General features: G+C 54.5%; 1 protein-coding gene across 4 annotated transcripts in view; it reads left to right on the top strand.

Annotated features, from left to right (window-relative positions):
* The window catches only part of ABR (ABR activator of RhoGEF and GTPase), a 173381-nt gene that overhangs the window by 77728 nt on the left and 78946 nt on the right, over positions 1 to 16707 (top strand). For 3 of the 4 annotated variants that reach the window (XM_033089012.1, XM_033089015.1, XM_033089013.1), the window contains exon 2: positions 931 to 1115. In XM_033089012.1, coding sequence (XP_032944903.1) covers positions 931 to 1115 — 185 coding nt within the window. Of the gene's footprint in view, positions 1 to 930; positions 1116 to 14913; positions 15466 to 16707 lie in introns of those variants that run through there. The other variant, XM_033089014.1, reaches the window with a different exon arrangement.

The following is a 16707-nucleotide window of genomic DNA, read 5'->3' as shown; positions in this document are numbered from 1 at the left end:
TCGTTCCCTCTGCAAGAGTATCCTGAGGTCTTCCTGCACGTGGGCCCGTGGGTGCTGGGCACATCGTGGCGAAGGAGAAACCCCCACTGGTGGGCTTTGACCTGGGGCCTTTCTGAGGTGCTGCCCTGCGCCCCCAGGATCTCAGCCTGCTATCGGAGGAGAGAGGTGTCTGTGCGTGGGCTCTGGAGCCTGAGTGGTGCTAGCAGCCCCGGGGGTTCACAGCAGCCGGACTTCCTACAGCCTTTTCTTCCCTCCTCCTCTGAAGGAGGCCTCCATTGAAATGATAGAAGTCAATGCCGGCTTTTCAGAAGTCTGTGTTCAGTCGTGTCCCTGCCAGGTCTCTGTGCCGCCTTCTCGCCCACGCTCTGCCAGCCTTGGGCTCCATCCTGCACGGGGCCTTGTTCAGAGGGGTGAGGGCTCCCTTCCTCACCCCGAAACCTGTTCTGCCCCTCCCCCCCCAGGGATTGGGCTCCGTGTACAAATGGTACCCTAGGAGGAGGAGCTCAGGAAGTGACATCGTTCGGCCCGCCCCACCTCCTTATTCCCTATAAAAAGCAAAATGGTGACTCAGAGAGGAGAGTTGGAAGCGTCCTGCCTCCTGCTCCCACTGTTCATTTTTAGACTTGGAATTAGGCAGGAGGCAAAGGAAACAGCAGCTCGAAATACGCGACTGACATGCTATTAAGCGGGTGGCAACAGCGGAGCCGTTCCTCCCCGGCTCCCAGCAGCCCCTGAACTGCTACCCGTGCCTGCTGGTGCTGCTCAGCCCCGCACGAAGTCTGGGCCCCACGCAGCCCCTGGTCGTGCCGGGCCGTGGATGCTGCGGCAGGGTCATGGCCGCCGGGGGCCGCCGCAGGCGCCCACTGCGCTACCAGTCCCTGGCAGCCCTGGTGGAAGACTCTCAGTGGCCTTTCTTGTTCCTTGTCTCAGATTTCAGCTACGGGGCAGACGACTACGACGGAGAGGGGAATGAGGAGCAGAAGGGGCCCCCAGAGGGCTCGGAGACTATGCCGTACATCGATGAGTCACCCACCATGTCGCCCCAGCTCAGCGCCCGCAACCAGGGTGGCGGGGACAGCATCTCCCCCACCCCACCTGAGGGGCTGGCACCTGCGGTAGGTACACCTGCTTTTCTTTCTGGGTTTAGGGAAGAGAGGGCTTTCGGGGAGGGTGGAGGCAGGCATCGGTGTCATGGGCCAGGCTCTGCCTGGGACACTACTTGGCCAGCAGGACTGGGGACGTGTGGGTCTGCCTAGTGTTGCTGCCCTCGTGCTCGCATTCCAGTCCTGAGCCCCTCTCAGACTAGGCTCCTCTCCCACCACCTGCTGCTCTCTCTGCCTCCTCTTCAACCATCTGCTTCCCCTCCCTGCTGGACATCCTCACCTCCTCTTTCAGTCCCTCTAGCAGGACGGGGCCTTAGAGAAGGAACAAGCTCTTCTCTCTGAGCCCGGGCTGGGCAGTGGCTGCGTCTGTGACCTGCGGGCTATAAATGCACAGATGCCCGCTCAGCAAACCAAGGCGGGACTCGGTGCTCACCATGGGGTGGAGGGAACTGCTTCTGTAACATTCCTTGATGACCAAGGGCCCCCCTCCAGCCCTCCTCTGTGGACTCCGGAAGGGAGGGAGCCCTAATGGTGTTCCCCTCTCCTCTTGTCCACTGATGGATGCTTTGCTCCAAAGAGAGGCGTTTGACAAGGGATATTAAGTATGTGCTCTGAGACAGGCCAGAGGGCTGGAAATGTGTGGAGGTTTGCAATCCTTGTAATTAATGCTGTCGCTGGCCAGGGACTGGTTGTGTCTGGGCCTAGATTGTATGCGTGTGTCTGAGACACATGAGCAGATGAGACAGAGGGATTCCTGGGGGCTGTTTTTCTGAAGTTGGGGAGAATCAAAACTGTTACCCCGTTGGGAGGTTACTCCATTAGAGTACCCAGTCCTGTTTGGTAGAGGGCTTGTCCAGGTGTGTTTTGTGTGCGGGAATCCCCTTTCTTCCCTCTAATACCCCCAAGGAGCAGTCACTGAGATGCTGTGAGATACATGTTCCCCTTCTACAGAGCCCAGCACCTTCCAGTCTGGCCGGGGACGGCTGCCTGGATGCCACCATTTCTTGAGAACCCCCTGCTTCCTTTCCTCCCAGGCTCCTTGGCCACCCTCCACCTCTCTGCCGAGCTCTCACCCCCCCCCCCCTTCACACACCAGGGTGGCTGTTATAGCCTTTGGCAACAGGGCCTTGGAAACCAGCTTCCCACTTGGGGGAAGCCACATTGTTGCCTTAGCAACAGAGGCAGAGCTAAGCGGCTACCAGGCAGTGCAAGTTTGGGAAGGGATGGTGGGGACAGGTGGTAGGTGGAGGGGATGGGTGAGGGTGTTGGTGAGGTCCAGGCCCCCGACAGCCAGCATTCTGGGGTGTTGCTCTGTCATCCTGGGAAGGGTGGAAGGTGAGAGGTAGCCATCTTGGACATACCAGGCAGGATTTTTGCTACTGATGGAGGAGAGGGTATTCTGGGACTTGAAATGAAGGCAACGGGGGGAGCAAGGAGAAAACTCTGGCTTCCCATCTCTGTGTTTAGGTCTCTGACCACAACAGGGCTCAGAGATCCCCTGGGATCTAAGCTTTTACCTACCCCACTGAGAGCAGGTGCAGGAAGATTTCCTGTAGGACCCAACACAGGGCGAGGAACACTGGCTGAGAGTTGAGAACGTGTGGCCAAAGAGAGCCGCTCGCTAAAGAGAAAAGTATCTTTGCCGTTTCATTCTCCCCTCTCTGCCTTCCTCCTCGCTTCCTGTCCTGGTTTCTTCCCTCATCACATGACCACCTTGCTGGAGGGCTTATTCTTCGATTTTTAGATTCCCTGGTGAAGGGTACCTTCAGGTGCTTTCACTCTCCAGTGAAATGGGTCACAGACATAACGGGGAGATGCCCGGCCTGGAGCTCTGAGGCTTCGGGCAGTGACTTAACTTCAGTTTGTGGCTGCTCATTTTGCCTGGGGGCTTATGAGGGAATAACTTGGTTTGAGGGCTTTGAAATCCAGACATGCTACAGTGACAGACTAAAGTACTTGGAAACCCAAGAATTGATTTTTACACTACTGATTAGAAGTCATGCAAGATAGGGGTGAGAGCATTTATCTAACTTGGGGACCCTAGGTGACACAGCCTAGCCTAATGCACCCCTGCCTCCTCCACCTTCCCTCCTGGAGTTGCATTTTTGCCTCTTCTGCTGTGTCACTGGCCCCATCTAGTGGACTCTGCAAGTATTGCTATTTACATTGGGGTGCAAGGGAGAATTGACACACCTCTTCCTGAGTACTTTAAAAATAAAGAAGAAGAAAGAAAAAAGAAAGCTGACGTTTCTGCTACTTGGCTCTGCTCATTTCGCCAGGCAGGTCCCCTCCCTACCAGGCTTCCTGTTTGGGTCTTGGGCACTGAGGGGACTTTTGGACCAAAGTAGACAATTGTTCTAGATATTTAGATTATCTGGCCTCTGGCAGCTTAGCACTCCACACCCAAATATGCAGCCAACTTGTGCCTGGAAGCCCAAGGCTTGGTCTTTGTATTAGTTGGGATTCTCCAGAAAAACATAACCCATGGGGGAGGGCGGGATATTGATTGATTATAAGGAATTAGAGGCTGAGAAGCCCCAAGGCATGCAGTCAGCAAGCTGGATACCCAGGAGAGCTGGGGTTCCACTCTGAGTCTGGAACCAGCAGAGCCACTGGTGTACGTTCCAGTCTGAAAGCCATCAGGCTTGAGATCCAAGAACTGATGTTTCAGTCTGAGTCTGAAGGCTGAAAAAGACCCATGTTCCAGCTCAACACAGAGCTGGAGGAGTTCCCTCTTACTCAGTGTACTTTTTGTTCTATTCGGGTCTTTAGTTGATTAGATGTGGCCCACCCACACTGGGGAGGGCAATCTGCTTTACTCGGTCAACTGATTGAAATGTTAATCTCATCCAGACACATCCCGCATAACGTTCAGCCAAATGTCTGGACACCGTGGCCCCATCACGTTAACACACAAACGTAACCATCACAGTCTTACTCTCCCAGCAGCCCAGAGAATGGCAGAAACATGAGCTTTGGATAGATACATATCTGCTCTCTCTAGCTGTGAGACATTGGAGGAAGTGTCATAAACCGTCTGATCCTCATTTCTAAATAGGGCTAAAGGGTTATTAAGGGGCAGACTGGGCTAGCTCAGGGAGGCCTGCAGCATTGGGCCTGGCTCACTATGGGTGCTCAGTCCTCGGTGACTGGGCCCACACGACCTTCCTCAGCAGCTTTTTGAGGGGTGGGGTGCCCAGAGCAGTGCAAAGACCCAGGCTAGTAAATGTTTACTGGACAATGACTGAATCTGCTTTTGCAGCCTTCTTTCTGGGGCTGGATTAGTTCTGCCAGGTCTGGAAGCCCAGAGGAAGCCAGTGCTCTGTGGTGTTGGCAGGACACACCCTCCTCCCTCACCGGCGCACCCCCTCCAGCCTTGTCCTTCCATGCAGTACCTCCCTCCGAAAGGTGTCAGGGTGAAACCCGAAGCTCTGTCCTGAAGATGCCGCGTTGTCCCCAAGCCCAGGCTGAGCAGAGCCTCTGGCAGGGCCAGGGCCACACACCACTGGTGGCTCAGTTCAACGGAGAGTGCCTGGTTTCATCCTGAGAATGAGGGCCAGGGACTCTCCTTCTCAGCGGACAGGTGGGGCATCCCTCCCTCTGCCAGGACCATGGCTTTACATGGTTTTGCTCCCCAGACACCAAGACTCCTCTGTCTTCCCTCTCGGGAGGAGCAGTAAAAAGGGGGCCACAAGGCAGAGAGAAGACCTGGGTGTTGTCTCAGCGCTGCCATTTTCTAGCCGTGTTATGTAGGGGACGTCACTCACGCTCTGTGAGCTCCGGTTTGCTCATCTGTAAAGTGCAGATACTGAGAATGTCTGCCTGACCTCGCACAGCTGTCGTGACACTTCTGTGAGATGGTGTGAGGCAGAGCGCTTTGTAAACTGCAAAGTCTGGGGACTACTCAATACCAGACTCATTCTGTACTTCCTGTGGTACCAGAACAAGTCAAAGGGCGTCTAATGAAAGGCTGAATTGAGGGGTTCAGATGCCAGCTAGCAGGAGGATCTAAAGATAAGGGTGGGGGAGGGTTGCAATGATCACCACTGTCATCCTTTTCATCTCCCTCCTGCCCCCCTTCCCCCCCTTCACTAGCACAGCTTCTTAGACTTGCTCTGAGCCCATGGCTTGTCTCATTTAAGTCCGACCACAACCCTATGAAGTACATCATCGTTTTACAGTTGAGGAAACTGAGGCTCAGACAGGTGATGTAATTTGCCCAAGACCAGCCAGGGGGGCCGAGAGTTAAACTTGGGTCTTTCTAATGCTGGAGCCTGCCGGGTCTGCTCAGACCCCACCTCCCTTGTGAAGCTTTTACAGGCCATCGCTGAGCCCTTCCCGGTCCGGGAGGCGCCCAGTTACTACGAGCTCCATGGTCCCCATTGGCAGCTCCCAGGCGGGCACCTGCCGGTGCCCACACGGTGTTTGTGGAATTGAAACAATGGCCGGGGAGGAAGAAGGAGGGCAGGTGCAGGCTTGGGGGTGAATCGCTGTGCCCTCTTCCCTTCCTCAGTTCCTTCTGAAGACTTGGGGTTTGGGATTTGAGGTTGTACAACAAGGAATTTGCTGCTGCGTAAATGGAGAGGCCACGTGGAAAGCTGGGAGCAGCTGAGGTTGTGTCCCAGCGTGCTCCCATCGGATGGCGCTCAGGGCCTGAGCTGGGTGTGTTCTAGGCTCTCGTGCTCTTGATTGCCTCTCAGGTGTTCCCTGCCCCTGCTGGAATCAGAGACGTGCTTTCCTCAAGTTGCCAACCTCATGTCTCAGCAGGCTCGCTCCTCATTTCTCCCCTCCTGAGTCTTTGGTCCCCGCGGCAAAGAGAAGGAGACTGTCTCCTTCCACGTGCCAGGTGCTATGCTGGGAGCCTGTAGGCCTCATTGCCACCTAACTCCAACCACGACGGGAGCCCCCCATTTTATAGATGAGGAAACTAAGGTGCAGGGGGGTTCCTTAGCTTATCTGAGTTGAGGAGGGAAGTAGGAAGTAGGGAGACACCCTCAGCCCCCTGCACAGCTGGCCCTCCCTGTGCTCTCTGGCCCATCCCCCCCTCACACCTGTCTGAGCTGGTCTTACCTGATGGAGCACACTGGGAACCTGGAGCTCTCCCAGCCTGTCTGGGATCTCCCTCTCCCTGCCAGGCTGCTGGGATCATAGTTCCTCACGATTTCACATTGGCTAATCAGGCCGCTTCCAAAGTAACATTCATTCAATTAGAGTTTGTTGATCTCCTACAGGTCCCAGGTACATGGACCAGACCCATGCTCTGCCCTTGAGCCCTGGGGTCTTTGTAGGTGAGACAGGGAGGCTGACTGACCCACATAATCATCCCAACAGGTGTTACATTGCCCCTGAAACAAGTACTGGGAAAGCCCCTGAGAATTGAGGCATTTGGCTGCCAGAGGGCAGAGGCTGGATGGCCTTTGGACTTTGTGCTCTGCCAGGCTGCAGAAGGGCAGAGAACACCCCATCAGCCGGCTGGCTCTTACCCCAGGGACTCTATTTTCCATCATTGTTGCCCAGTTTCTCCACTAGTGGGTGCTAGTGCCTTCTTTCCCGTGGATGACACTCTTGTCCACCTTGGACTGGTTGCTTCTGTCTGGAGACTCCTCACCCTCCTCCCTGTGTGGTGGAAGAGAAAAAATGGAAACACTTTCCTAGCACTTACTAAATGCTGGGCACTGTTCTGGTACTTTGTAATATTAACTCATTCAGCCTTCACCACAACCTTGTGCAGTAGGTAGGCAGCATTACGGCCCCATTTTACAGACGTGGAAACTAATGTGGGACCTCTTCCTAAGGTCCCACAGCTGCTGGTGCGTGGTGGGGGACTCGGCACCACTGCTGTCTGCTACCGCTTGTTTTACCTCTTCCCGCCGCTGTGACTTTGCTCAACCTGTAGTGACTCGGTCCCCTCAGCTGCAAATGAGGATATATACGTCCTCTGGAAGGGCTGCTGCGAGGACCCAGGGACATAATGGCTGTGAAATCACCTAGTGCTGTACCCCATGGAAGACCTGCTCCCGAGGTGATGGTTGACCCTGAATCTCTCCTGGGCTGTGTACTCGGCTCCCCATGAGCCCCTGGCTCTGGCTGCTCTCTGGCCTTCCCGTCCTGCTCTAGTCCTGGCAGAACTGGTTCTGCTCCCCGTGGCATTTGCCGGGGGAAGGCCCCTCTGGAGGATGCCACCTTGGGGGATTCAGAGGAAGGAGAGAGGCGCCCCGTGGCTCGGAAAGAGGTTAGAGGGACCTTGGGCCAGTTCCCACCCTAATCTGCCCTCCCTGCCCCCAGCCCCAGCTGTGGGGGCGTCCCCGGTGAGCCCACCTTGCAGGACACCAACCCACCACGAGGGTTTGGGAGCTGAGGAAGCAGGGAGTGCTGGGAAATAGAAATCAAGTGGTGCCTGACCCGCTGTATTCGGCACTGGTGAGGTGCCCTCCTCAGAGCAGAACCCTCCTCAGAGCCTGGGTTCTGGTTCTGGACTGTGTAGAGCAGGGTTTGTGCTCTGCAAATGGCCAGAAGATTATTTGTCGTGGGGGCGTGTCCTGTGCGTTGTAGGGTATTTAGCACCATCCCTGGCCTCTACCCACTAGATACCAGTCACAAACCCCAGTTGTGATGACCAAAAATGTCTCCAGACGTTGCCAAATGTCTCCTGGGGAGCAACATGCCCGTGGTTGAGAACCACCGGTCTAGAAGGAGGTTAGAAATGTGCGAGTCTAGAACGGTGGTTCTCGGGGGAAGCGGGCCCCTTAGGGGACATTGTGCATTTACTAAGTGGGCAAAGGTACGTGCTCAGAAAAGATTGAGTGAGTGATAATGGCCCCAGGAGGCTTATGGGACAAGGTAAGTCAAGGCGTTCAGCTTGGGTGGATGGTTTCTATAAAACCAGTTTCTATCGATATAGGACCTTAGGGCTAAGGGGAAGCCAACAATCTCAGGGTCTTAGCAGGGTGACATGCTACAGAGGGTGTCTGCACAGGAACGGGAGGGGACTGCTCACACGAGTCCCTCTTCTACTTGTTGCGTTGGAAAGTATTGCCCAATTAAATTAAAGAAAATTATCTTGTGTTGCCTTGGAGGGCAGGATGATGATATAGTATCTACTATGAGGTAAGATTTGAATAAATATTAAGGAGAAGATTTCAAGTGTTAGAATTGTCTGGCAGTGGGGCAGGTAATGAGCTTCCTGTCCTTGGAAGGATTTAAGCAGAGGTTGGTGACTAAAGGTAGAGAGGAGATTTTTTTCTTTTGTAGAACTGAGTGACTTTTGGGTTCCCTATAGCCCTGGAAGCCCACGTCATATGACCAGTTTCCATAGGAACCACCCACCCAACCTGAACCCTTGGTTTATCTTCTTGGGAGACCCTTTTCTTGGCCCTGTAAGCCTTCTGGGGTCACTTCCACTCACTAAGTGTTTTCTGAGCACCCATTTTTTACAAGGTATGGTTCTGGGTGCTGTCAGAATTAGTATGAACAGGGGGTGCCCCCCACACACACACACACACACTCCTTGTATTTCAAGGCTATCTGTATATCTGAAAGATGTATAGCGTCTGAGGGAGGAGTCGTGTGACCTCAGGTGGGGGAATCAGGGAGGAGAGCATGTAGGAGGCAGCCTCAGAGAGTAGGTAGTGTTCTGCCTGGGCACTGGTCAGGAAAGACATTCTAGATAAAGGTGGAAGTTCCAGAATGTGGGAAACCTCAGGAGGTTCAAGAAAAGGAGGATAGTCTGGTGTGACTGGGCATTTGGTTCATTGGAAGAGGTGGGAGGTATAGCTGGGAGTCGGCTAGAGATCCCCACTTCTGTAGTCCCCACACCCATCACCACTACCAAATAAGAAGAGAAAAGGCGGTGCTTAGGAGAACTTGACGTGTGCCAGGCACTGCCGTATGTGTACTAGTCCTCGCAGCAACCGTAGAGTTCATGCTGTAATTATTCCCATTTTACAGATGAGAAAAATGAGGCCCATGGAGTATGAATGACTTGCCCAGGGTCACACAGCTGGCAAGAGGCAGAGCGAGGATTCGAATCCAGAACCCAGGAGAGTGTTTTTGTTTTTATTTGGTTTACTATAGAAACAGTGTTGTGTACTGGCTTATACCCAACACTTGCTTTATGTAATTGAACTCTACATAAGATTTCGGGAATGACTTCTATAACAGAGAAAGAGAAGGCAGAGGGAGGAGCATAGTTATCAGGAAGATGCTGAATCTGTTTCCATCTGCGGCTGTAACCGACCACCTGCCCCTGGTACTGACCCGTTGAGGTCAGTTCTCCTTGGCCCAGGGTATACTGAGCTTCAGAAAATCCAGAGGTGGGCTTGAGCTTCTGCCAAGAGAATTGGGAGGCTGAGAAGAGGGAGAAGGGGCTTCAAACCAACAGGAAGGCCTGGAAGTGAGACTGTGCCTGGCCCTTTCTGGGGGCAGCAAGCAGCAGAGGTTGTTAACAGGTCAGCTGAGTCATCAGCAAGAGCCCCACTGCCCTTGTTTGGCCGGCTTGGCTTCCTGCTGGGTGCAGGGGAGCAGCATCTTAGAAAGAGTAATCTGATGTCAGCGGGGGCGATGCATTGAAGACTGGTCGTGGCACTCCCTGCTTACAAGCGTTCGGTGCCTTCCCTTCGTCCTGGGGTAAAAGCCAGCCCTTAGCCACCCCGTGCTGTCCAGGGCCTGCCTGGCCTGACCAGTTGACCCCTGTCTACCTCTGCGGGCCTTGTTGCCAACCATGCCCCCAACTAGAATGTGAGCTTTGCAATGAAACTTTGTCAGTTTTATAATGAAACATTTGCTCCTTGCAAACTCTAGTGCCTCGAACTGTGCCTGGCACACAGTAGATGCTCAGTAAATGTTTGTTGAATGAATGAAAGAACACTCACCACCCCATCTGAACTCATGTCATTTTGCCTCACACAGTTCCGTCGGTCCTGCAGCCCCCTCTGACTTGGCTAATCCCTATTCATTTTTAGGTATGAGTTTTAATGTCAGCTCCTCCAGAGAACCTTCCGTGACTCCCCTTTTGCTGTGTCAGATATGCCTGTCTTGTGCCCCCAGAGCTCACTCTACTTTCGCAATCATAGCACTTACCACACTTCTTTTTTTAACTTCTTTATTTTGCCTGATTACGTCACTGAAAATTCGAACTTTACAGAAATACATAATACAGAAAGTGAAAGCCTCCTTAAGTTCCATCCTATAGTGAGAACTTCTGTTAAGAGTTGGTTGTATGTTTCTCATTTTCCTATGTGACATATTTATGTGCGCGCGCACACACACACACACGGTGGGATTATATTTCATACTATCATGCAATTTGCTCTTATTTTACTGTGTAAGTGGACATGTTGCATATCAGTAATTAAAGATCTACCTCATCCTTCTTCATCATTCATTCATTCATTCATTCATTCATTCACATCCAGAGAAAAGGCCTGGCATTACCACTCTGTATTTCATTTTATGGGTGTACCGTAACTCACTTAACCAATCCCCTTCTGGTAGACATTTGGGCTGTTTCCAGTCTTTCCCTAGTAGAAACACCAATGCAATGAACACCTTGCACATCTTTGTGTCCTCGTGCAAATGTTTTTGCAGAAAAATCCTTTAAAGTGGAGTTGCTGAGTCAGAGGGTGTGAACATTTAAAATCACAATAGATATTTCCATGTTAGCCTGTCTGAGTTATACCGCAGCACTACAGTTCTGAGACTGTGCCCCTCCCCTGGCACTGCCTCGGCTTACAGGGGTCCGTCTGTCCCTGAGGCCATCGGTGTGCCTGTCTGTGGCTGTGTTCTGAATGCTAGCACAGTGCCTGGTGCACAGTAGGCAATTAATAAATACTCGTTGGTTGAGTGGGTGAGGGAATGAGGGGATGGAGAATACGTGTGCGAGAAGGCCGTGGGGTTGAGGCAAGTACACACTCAGTGGCTTTAAGAGTGTGGGCCTGATGAGTGTCTGATAGCTCAGTAGTTGCCCCTTGCCCACGGCGGAGTCCTTGTCCCTCGCTCTTCAAGGTGTGGTTCTAGCCACTTCTCCAAGTCCACCTCCTGCCCCTTTTCTCTGCTGTCCTCCAGCCGTGCTTTCTGGGGTTCCTTACAAAACATTTTCCTGTCTTGCCTTCTTCCCTTTGCCTGGAAACCCTTCCCCTTTTCAAGGTGCTGCTCAGAAGCCCCTCCCCCCTCAAGCTTTTCCTCTCAGGCAGGGTGACTGCCTTTGTCCTATGTTCCCACTACTGTGGATCAATGAGAACACTGCCTTTGTTCCTGTGTCCTTCACCCCCTAAGGGGGAGAGCACTCTAATGGCGGCCCGCATCTCCCCATGTGTGTGTTTGTAATGCCAGGCCTTTCCTATGGGGGTGAATGAATGAATGATGGACAGGCAAGAAGAGGAGGCAAAATGGAATCATGTGGTTGTCTAGGTGTACGATGCTGCAAACCTTGTTTGGGTGGTGGTGGGGGGGTGGCTTTGGGAAAAGGAAAAAAGGAAGAACCAAAGGGACTTAGTAAAAGGGATGTGGGACCTGAGGGAAGGAAGAGTCACAAAACAGCGGCCCTGTCAACAGCCATGGAGAGGCCAGAAGGGGAAGCTGGTGTAGGGAAGGGGAAGGGTCATTTGGTTTGGATATATGGCGTCCAGGGGCTGTTGGTGGGGCTTCCAAGGCAGGGGATCCAGCTGACGGCACAGATGTCACACTGGGAGCTGAGCAAGATGCTGGAGTGGCAGATGGCGAAGGGCTACCATTGGCCTAGAATGAGACGGGATGAGTTCTCTAAGGGCTGAGGCCTGGGTCCTGAATGGGTGACTCCGCATTTCTAGGAGGCAGGAGAAAGAAGGGCCAGTCTAAACCAGAGTGCTCAGAAGTAACACGAGCATGGTCACGACAGCTGGGGGAATTTGAGAAGATCCAGGCTACAGAGGCCACAGAGTAGAGAGGGAGGCTTCTGACTTTGGAAAAAGATAATTTAGGGGACTTTGGATTGAGCTGCTTCTCTAGAGAGGATCCTTAGGAGCCCGGCTGAAGGAGGTGGAGCCTGGAGGACGAGGGGAGGAAGCTCAGGGCTGGAGCTGGCTCAGGGCATCTGTAAGGGAAAGGGAGGGAGCATCAGTGGGACTTGTGAGTCATTTCCCCTCCAGGGGGAGGACTTAGGACCTCTGAGTGGAGTCTGTGTGCCCGCTGGAGATGGAAGGGCATTCTAGTTATTCACCGGAATTTCCAGCCAACTGGGATGCGGTGCAGTAGATATTCAGGGAGCAGCTTCTGAGAGGTATCACGGTTTGAGGAAGAAGTGGGTATCAATCTTGTCATTCTGGATAGGGACGTGGGGAAGGGAGTTAGGGATACTTTAGATTCTAAGGGCACCTCATGCTCCCTTGTTTGGGGGAAACAGACATAGGAGGGGCGCTTGGGTTTGAAGGCTCTTCTCTCATGCCACCTGCTTGTCTGGGGGCAGCCTGCAGGATGGGACACAGAACTTGTGGCACAGAGCCCTGGGCTGGCACACTTGTGTCCTGGGGAATGCTAGGCTTGGTTGTTCCCAAGCCCTGGGAACAGCCTCACCCGCCCAAACCAAATGAGGAATTATGGCTGAAAGGGCCCTTCAGATGTGCCCTGGCTATTTATAACCCAGCTAGGGCAAGGACGGGGAAAACCAAGGATTGAGGGAGAGGGCGGGGTATGGGGTGGGGTGTGGCTCTGTGGAACCCTGTCAGCCCGGAGGCCCCCCGAGAGCCTGCCCAAAATCCCTTGTAAATCAGTTTTGGTGACAGGGAGGAGCCTGTTACTGGTGAGGACAGGTTCTCTGCTCTAATAGAAAAGCAGGAGCCGCCCCCCCAGAGCTTAGAGTGTCTACAGACTTTTTGGGGGAGTTGGGATAAGAAACCAGGTTCATTCTTCTCCTTTTCCCTTCTCTCTCCTCTTCAATCCTCTGCCCAGTTTGGAGGCTCAGGCAAGCGCCCTGTTTTCAGCTGAGGTACCCAGTGGAGAGGAGAGGTGCTGACACCAGGTGGGCCAAGGATGGTGCACAGGTGACCCTCTTGTGGAACTCCTTTCCAAATCAATTCCAAAGAATGTGACTCTTCCCCCCGTGGCCACACAGCTGCCACATGACAAGGGTTGTGACGTGTGTATAAGGACGCTGATGGTAGACACACGAGAAATGGATGGACAGCTCAGATGCTGTATCATGAAGAGCCACAGTAGCTGGTCGTGGCACCTGTGTCCTGGGAGAGAGAATGGTGAGCTAGAAGCATCAGGAAGATTTCAGGGGGATCCCTGGCTAGAGACATGGTGGGGGGTGGCTAGTGGGAGATTGGAGGGGGTTGGCTTGAGTGGGGCTGGAGCTTTGGGGCTCATCACCCAGAATCCTGAGTTCACTTGATCTACCTAATTGGTGGCACCTATTATATAAGTTGAGAAAGGTAAGGGGTGGGTTGGTAGTGTATGAAGCCAACTTTGATTCCAAGATGTCAGGTCCAATGAGGAAAGGGGACAGAGGAGATAGTCAGGGAACCCCCTCCCGGACACAACTCCCAATTTTCCTTCAAAGAAACAACCAGCTGCAAGAAGGTAGCAGTCTTGTCTGCGGGTCTAATTCAGTGCACAGATGTATTTCATTTTGACTGCACCAGGTTTTTTTTGTGTTTTTTTTTTTTAAATGTGATTTATCTGCCATCATTTTAAAATCGAGAGCTATCACATAAGAACCCAGGTCTCCAGCTTTTCTTGAGCGGTCTGTGATGGAGCAACCTTGAGCCTGTACGGCCCCTGGCAGCCACGAGCTGGAGCCAGTGGTTTCTTCAGTTCACACAGTCCCCAGCTGGTTCACTTCACTGACTGATCTTATCTGCACCATCATGGGTACTGGAGTTTGCAACCTTTGCCCTAGGTGTTGTGTTGTGAAAGAGCTTTTGTAGGTGCTACCCCAAACTTCTCCTCCACGAGAGTGGGTGCATGTCCGTCTCTGGACCCCAGCTAGGATCCCTTCACCCTCTGGAGGGATTCAGCTTCAGTAACTGTTCCAGCAGCCAAGGGAAGTGAGCTAAGGGTGGGCGGGGCTGGCCAAGTTCCCTGTCCTGGGTCACGTGCACCCTCTTCTGTGGGGTTGGTTCTATTGGACCCAGGCCCCACAAGAGGGAAAAGAGCCCCAAGGAGGTGGTATTGCTAATCTCAGCAGCATCTGGGAGTAGAAGTTGCGGCACCTGCGGCGTCCCAGGTGGCCCTGCTGCAGACTCCGGTTGGCACTTGTGCTCTGTTGTGGTGAAGCAGGTCAGGCCTCCTTTGCACAAAGCCTTGTTCCTCCAACCCTGTTGGGTCCGCAAACTGTTTTCTCACCAGGCCTTGGACTCCCTTTCTTAAAGGTGTCAGAGCCTGAGGCAGAGGTGAGAAGGGGACCCAGGCTTGTGGGGATCCCAAGGTGACACTGAGGTTGGCCCAGGTCGTCCACGAGGCTGTGCGGGCAGCTGCTCCTCCGCTCCTCCCCCTGCCGGCACGCTGGGCTCTGGAGAGGGGCTGTAAATAAAGCCTGTCTCTGGGAGGCAGACCTCCCCCTGCGACCGGCCCGTCTGCGGCCTCCTCGCCCCTCCTCCGCGCTCCAGAAGCCTCTGCCAGCCCGCTGGCCCGGTGACCACAGAGAGGGAACGGCTCCACCTCGCAAGTCAAGTCGTGCATTTCCTGTGTATTAATAGCAACCGCGAACCTCGCAGCCCAGAAAGGGGTCGGCGGCGGCGGCGGCGCCGAGACAGACCTCGGGAGCGGCGGCCAGCGAGCGCGGGGCCCCGCCTGCGCCCGGCCTGCGCGCACAGCAGGAAGGGCCCGGCGGCCGCGCGGGGCGCCTCCTGCTCCGCCCGCGCGCCTTCCTCCACTGACAGCCCTGACATCGAGGCGGCCGCGGCCGCCCGGAGCTCCGCAGACAGGCGGCCGAGGCCTGCGGGACTGCCCTGGAGGACCCGCTCCCCCTTTCTCAGGGTGGGGACGCGCGCGAGGCCGGCCCGCAGCCCCGCGCCCAGGAGGGCTGGGAAGCTGCTGCAGGAAGAGGTTCATAATGGAGCCTTTCATCGGGAGCCGGTGGCCAGGTGCCAGGACTGACTCCAGGGAGGCCAGCATGCTGGTTTAGGCCTGCCCTGCACGCTCTTCCCCTCCTTGCCCGCCTGCCTCCCTCCCGGGCGGCGGCAACGGCTTCTGCTGCTGTTGCTGCTGCGTGGACCCTGCTTCCTGTTTGCCCTCCGCGGCTCCGGCTGCCATGGAAGAGGAAGAAGAGGCGATAGGCTTTTTGGACAAGGTTCTGGAGGATGAAGATGTGTTTCTCCTGGAGGAATGCGAGCTGGGAACCCCGACCAGCCCTGGCTCAGGGTCCCCCTTCTTGGTGGCTGTGAAGGTGGGAATGTGACACGCCCTGGATGCTTGTCGGGGGAGGGGGCAGGGCTAGTAGTTCTCTATCTACTGCCGAAGCCGTGTGCGGGCAGAAATGGCTGATTGGTGCACAAACCTCACTCAGTCTGAGAGAGGCTGGCACATGCCTGCGAGGGGATGTGAGGGGCTGTGCTCCCTGGCAGCTGTTCCTGGGGGAGAAGGGCCGTGCCTGCCTCCTCTGGACCAGTTGTCTTCAGGGCGAGTGGTTGTTGGCTTTCCCCAGGCCAGCTGTGCTGGGGGCTTTCTCTGACAGTGACATGAGTCACCTGGTGGGCACTGCAGTGGCGTGAGCCTGCTGCCCCAGAGGAACTGGCTGATGTGAAACCAGGAGGCCATACTTCATTGTTTCCATGGCAACAGTGGTATAAGTGCACTTAATGAAGTTCAGGCAAGGGGGTCACTCTTCCTAGGAAGGAGATTTGGTGAATCTGGGCGAGGGCAAGAGAGCGTTTGGAGAGAGAGCGAGCCAGAGATCACTGAGCTTCCTTGACAGAAAAGAACTGGATCCGCTGAAGAGGGGGAGGTGACAACTGGCTTTGAGGCAGGAGCCAGGCGGGTAGGCCCTTTTCCTAAGGCGGGCATAGGCACGAAGCATCTGCTGCACCCCAGCCCGCCCGCTCTGGAGCTGTGGGCGTGCTCAACAGCAATGCCCCATAAGAGAAGTTGCCTTGAAGGTAGAGAAGGAGAGGAGTGGCTGTGTCAATCGCTTCCCTTCTCTTCACCTCCTCCTTCCCCTGGAAATCACACCAGTGCTGCTTGAGGCATGGCACACCAAACCGGTCTTTCTCTCTCCTAAGACCACTTCTAAGTGCGCTACCCTCAACCTTTTGCTCACCTCTTCTCTGTTCTGTGGCTAGGAGGGCCAGTTAGAAAGTATGGCAGGGAGTTTGCAGCCTGCAAGCCAGGCTGCCTAACAGAGAGCACCCGTCTGTGGACCCCAGGCAACACTGCACCCTAGAGGGTGTGGTGCACAGAGCAATGCCGTGGGCAGGAGGCTGTCACTGAGCCTCTCCCGACCTCTTTGTCTCTCCTGTAAAATGGGGCTCACAGCCCCACCCCACCCACGATATAGTGTGGTTCTGAGGAGGAGCTAATGGAGATAAAAATAGACTGCAGGCCCACAGCAGAGGTAGAGGGCTGTTGTGTGGAGTGTGGGTGGAGCAATAGCTGTAGGCCTGGGTGCAGAGCAGAGAGGAGCTGTAATGGG

Source organism: Rhinolophus ferrumequinum, chromosome 21 (genome assembly GCF_004115265.2).
Source record: "Rhinolophus ferrumequinum isolate MPI-CBG mRhiFer1 chromosome 21, mRhiFer1_v1.p, whole genome shotgun sequence".
NCBI classification, from domain to species: domain Eukaryota; kingdom Metazoa; phylum Chordata; class Mammalia; order Chiroptera; family Rhinolophidae; genus Rhinolophus; species Rhinolophus ferrumequinum.
The sequence above is the reverse complement of the archived record's forward strand: the minus strand, read 5'-3'. Positions and strand labels throughout refer to the sequence as shown.